General features: G+C 40.8%; 1 protein-coding gene across 1 annotated transcript; it reads left to right on the forward strand.

Moving 5' to 3' along the window:
- Positions 1 to 1,683: 1,683 nt before the first annotated feature.
- LOC149157629 (uncharacterized) lies at positions 1,684 to 2,784 on the forward strand. The gene has a single exon (XM_089433746.1). It carries the CDS (start codon positions 1,684 to 1,686, stop codon positions 2,782 to 2,784), a length of 1,101 nt encoding a protein of 366 aa, XP_089289872.1.
- Positions 2,785 to 4,936: the final 2,152 nt, after the last annotated feature.

The following is a 4,936-nucleotide window of genomic DNA, read 5'->3' on the forward strand; positions in this document are numbered from 1 at the left end:
CTAATTTTGTTAATGATTTAATCTCCATAGGAGAAGATACGACATTGTGGCATCATATGCTCGAACACATGAGTGAGAAAGGGATGTAGATTCTTCACTCAAGAAATTTGTTTCCTGTTTGAAGCACATTGAATTTGATTTCTGTAAAAATTGTGTTTATGGGAAACAGAAGAGAGTCGTATTTCTCATATTTGGGGGGGAAATAAGAACAAAAAAATAGATCTTGTGCATACAGATGTATGGGGACCTGCTCAGGTATCATCTCTTGGTGTTTCTCTCTATTATGTTACTTTTATTAATGATGCAACTAGGAAAACTTGGATTTATTATATTCATAATAAATCTGATGTATTTAGAAGCATTTATGTTGTTTGCTGCACACGCACCTGTGACCTAGCCTCTTCCTCTTACAGCTACCCTTCCTCGCAGCCTACTACTGCTGGGCTTCCTCCCTTCCCTCTGGCACCCCTTTGGCTTGATCTTATCGGGTTGATCTCTGCTCTTTGCCACCGGGCTTGGCAGCCTTCTACTGCTGAGCTTCCCTCTGTCCAATGCCTCTCCTATCAGGGGATGGCTCTCCTTCTTCGAAGGAAGAATCCAACCATGAAGCAGCTTTTTCCTCCTTAATAGCAGATCATGGAGCTCCAAAATCCAGGCCAGTTGTAAGCAAATTCATCAGCTAGATGACATTCCTGAGATATCCTTACCCCCAACTCTCCCTCGAAAAGCATCCATTTCTCTGGCCGAATGGGGATTGGTTGGGCAGTTTACAGGTCTATGGCCCTCCCCCAGAGCAGTCCAAAAATGGGTGAAGAGAAACTGGATTTCCAACATACAAGGGAAAATCGCCATCAGGTTCTGTGGAAGGGGATACTATACATTTTTATTTGAATCTAAAGAAGATAGGAACCTTATTTTCATGAATGGACCATACTTCATGGACTTGAGAGGCATGTATCTGAATAGGTGGTCTCCGGACTTTGACCCTGAGATGGACATCCCAAACACAGTGCCGGTCCAGGTTAGACTACCACATCTCCCTCTTCACTGGTGGGGGGATGAGTCATTCAAAGCTATAGGGAACGCGGTAGGAAAATATATTGACAGATGTGAACCAAAACACAACATGCATGCTTGTGCCTCTGCGTCGAAGTAGATCTGTGAAAAGGGCTTCCGGAGGCAATCAAACTCAAGGTGGATCAATGGATGCACATCCAGTAGTTGGACTAGGAGAAAATCCCCTTCAAATGCAAGGTATGTCATGAGTATGGTCATTTTGCAAATAGGTGTAGCAAACTAAAGGATGTGGAGACAGTTGAGAATGCAGAAGTCCAACAAAACAATTAGGAACAAGTGAAAAGGAAGAAAACTAGTAATAAACAAGCTACTCAAAACCCCACTGAAGCCCATGGAAATACTGCTACTTCCTCTAATCCCCCCTTTAACCCTACTCCTCTGATCGAACCGTCATCTAATCCCTTCGAACTCCTGGATGAAGATCCCCCATCTCCTCGTTCCCCTCCCCAGCCCAATGCTGCTGTCAGTGCTTGTTCCCCATCCCTCAACTTCTCGCCTCCCCCCCTTCCATTGATAGAATCCTCACTAGAAATAAAGTCAAAGAAACAACCAATGCTCCAGAACAGCCAAAAAAAGTCGGGAGGAAATCCAACAAGGAACTTAGAGATGAGGCTGCAGAAAAAGATATGGTTATTGGCAATCAACAGCCAATGGACACTTTCCTTGGCAAATAGAAAGGAAGTGGGGAGAAAATGTAGCAGAAGGACAAGGCTGGGAACCACCATAAACCAAGTAAACAATGATCTTGGTCTCTTGGAACAGCAGGGTTTGGGTTCTGCTTTAAAACTCAATGCAACAAGAGATCTAATAAAGCAAGAACAGCCGGATATATTAATGATCCAAGAGACCAAAATCAGTAACCAAGAGTTTCAAAACTTGATAGCAACACAAAAAAATTATGAAGGAATAGCCATAGACTCCAACGGGGCCTCAGGAGGCATTGGTACGTTGTGGAATAAATGGAACTGGAAAATTATCAGCCAAAAACTCAACAGCAGTTGGGTCAGGACAGATTTAACAAAGAAGAATACAAATGTCAAATATACGGTCATAAACATCTATTCACCAAATCACTATAGAGACAAAGCTTTATGTTGGGAGTCACTAAAAGAAGAGGTACAAGATGTTCAAATAGATAATCTAGTCATGGGAGGGGATCTAAATCTGATACGGAATATTGAGGAAAAGTTGGGAGGTAGATACATTGGCGATCCATCAAGAGAAGTCTTGGAGGATATTATTGTTGAACATAAGTTGCTCGATATCCATCCTAGCAACAGAAAATTCACATGGAGCAACAAAAGAACGGGTGTTCATAACATAAAGGAAAGGCTTGACAGAATCTTGATTCAGGAGGATATAGCAGCAAGTTTTTCATCCATCAAGAGAAAAATTGTGCATGCCTCAGCATCCGATCATAAGCCGGTTGTGCTCATCCTGGACAAGTGGGAAAATCAGGGTCCGATCCCATTCAAGTATAGAAAAATTTGGGACAACAAGGATAGCTTCAAGAATATAATAAAAGAAAGCTGGGACGTAGAGGTGTTGGGCTCCCCACAGTATGTATGGGAAACCAAGCTCAAAAATGTGAGAGAAAAAATAAAAACGTGGGCCAAAGAAGAAGCTCTCAGGGACAAGAAAAAAATCAGAGTTGCAAGAAAATCTAGAAAATTGAAGCAAAGAAAAATAAAGTCAACAATCTATTAAACAAGACAAGCCCACAAAACAGAAATGTTTGTGGCCCTCTACAAGCAAAATAGAAATGAAGAGGAGGAACTTAGGAAAAAGTCCAGATGCCTTTGGTTCCAAGCAGGGGACAAGAACATTGCTTTTTTCCACAATGTTTGTGGCCCTCTACAAGCAAAATAGAAATGAAGAGGAGGAACTTAGGCAAAATTCCAGATGTCTTTGGTTCCAAGCAGGGGACAAGAACACTGCTTTTTTCCACAACAATCTCGATATTTGACGAACAGGAAACCAAATTGACAAAATCCAAGTGGAAGGATATGAAATAAAGGGAAGAGAAGAAATAAAAGAGGCATTGTATAACCATTTTAAAAACCTCCTCATAGTTGGGGAGCAACAAGTGGAAAGTGTTGATTTTCTTCAACAAATTATCAAAAAAGTTAGTGAAAAGCAAAACAGTGAGCTTGAGAAGGAGGTAACAGCGGAGGAAATAAGGGAGGCTATTTGGAGCATGCACCCGGAAAAATCTTCAGGCCTTGATGGATTCACCATCACTTTCTACAAGAGCCATTGGGAGACAATTAAAAAATATATGGTCCATATGATTAAGAATGTCTTCAAAAAACACAAAGTGGGAGAAAACATGAAAACTTCTCACTTGGCCCTCATCCTCAAAGAGCAAAATCCTATCTCCTTTGATAGATTTAGGCCAATTTCTCTATGAAACTCCTCATATAAAATCATCACTAAGATTTTGGCAAACCGACTAAAAAAAATCCTACCTTGTATCATTTTGGAAAACCAAGGGGGCTTCGTCCCAAAAAGGCAAATAACTGACAATGTGATCCTCATTCAAGAAGCCATCACAATAGCATCCAAAACAATGAAAGAGTTATGGTTATAAAGGTGGATATGGCTAACGTGTTTGACCAGGTTTTCCATCACTTTCTTATTGCAGCTCTTCAAAAGTTTGGCATTTCATCCAAGTTTATTAGGATCATTGAAGCGTGCATCTCCAATCCATGGATTACAACTTTGATTAATGGAAGGTCTAGTAGATACTTTCACAGCACTAGAGGTTTGAGATAGGGATGCCCTCTCTCCCCATTTCTTTACAACATTATGGCATAAACCCTTAGTATATAGTTGTAGAATCAGAGAATTAGAAGGGAGATTACTGGTATCAGAATTGCTCAAGGGGTTAAAGAAATTAACCACTCTCTCTTTGCTAACAATACTCTCTTGATTGGGGGTGCCTCTAGTATTATTTCTAGAAGGTTCAAAAAGGTGTTAGATGACTTCCTAGCTACCTCTGGAGGTCTTTTGAACAATAAAAAATGTAGAATATACACCTGGAATGTGCCAAACAATATTATGCAAAGGATCTCTCAAATACTGGAAATCCCAGTTCAGCAAAAATGGAGTCATTTCATATATTTGGGGTTACCGTTGGCTAAAGAAGGGATAAAGACAGAGACTTGGAATAAACAAATCGAGAAACTAAGAGGGAAAATCCAAAGCTGGGGGATGATGCGGTTAAACTTGGCTGGTAGAACCATCTTAATCAAATCTCTCCTTTCATCTTTGCCAATTTATCAGTTCGCTTTAACTTTGGCTCTAACTAGCATTCATAAGAAAATAGAGCTTATTATCAGAGGCTTCCTTTGGCGGGGGGGGAACAGGACTCCAAAAAGTTCAGTTTGGTTCAGTGGGATCAAGTGACTCTTCCCTTCAAATATGGAGGTATCTCCATCCGCCTCCCAAACATAACAAACAAAGCTCTTGGTATCAAGCTAGTCTGCCGCATGTTAACTGGGCAGGATTAATGGTGGGCAAAAGCCTTGGCTAGGAAATATCTCAACGAGTAGAGGTCCTCGCTGATTAATGAGCTGATTTCAGAACATCCTTGTACCCAAATCTGGAGGCTTATTAAAAAAACCATTCCCCACATCAAAAATCAATTCTCAAGAAATCCTGGAAATGGAGAAAACACTTCCATTTGGAATGATCGAATTATGGGGATAGCGCCTTTAAAAGGAAACCACAATCTAAGATATCTCCATGACTGGTTGGAGGATAAGGGTATATCTTCCTTATTCTCCATCTCGAAGTGGGACCAAAATAGATGGACTACTTGGAAAAAGCCTCCTCTACCAAATCGCCTCTTTGATCA

The sequence above is a fragment of the Pinus tabuliformis genome, chromosome 5_2, assembly GCF_031772625.1.
Source record: "Pinus tabuliformis cultivar Carrire ecotype Pingquan chromosome 5_2, CPIR1, whole genome shotgun sequence".
Lineage (NCBI taxonomy): Eukaryota > Viridiplantae > Streptophyta > Pinopsida > Pinales > Pinaceae > Pinus > Pinus tabuliformis.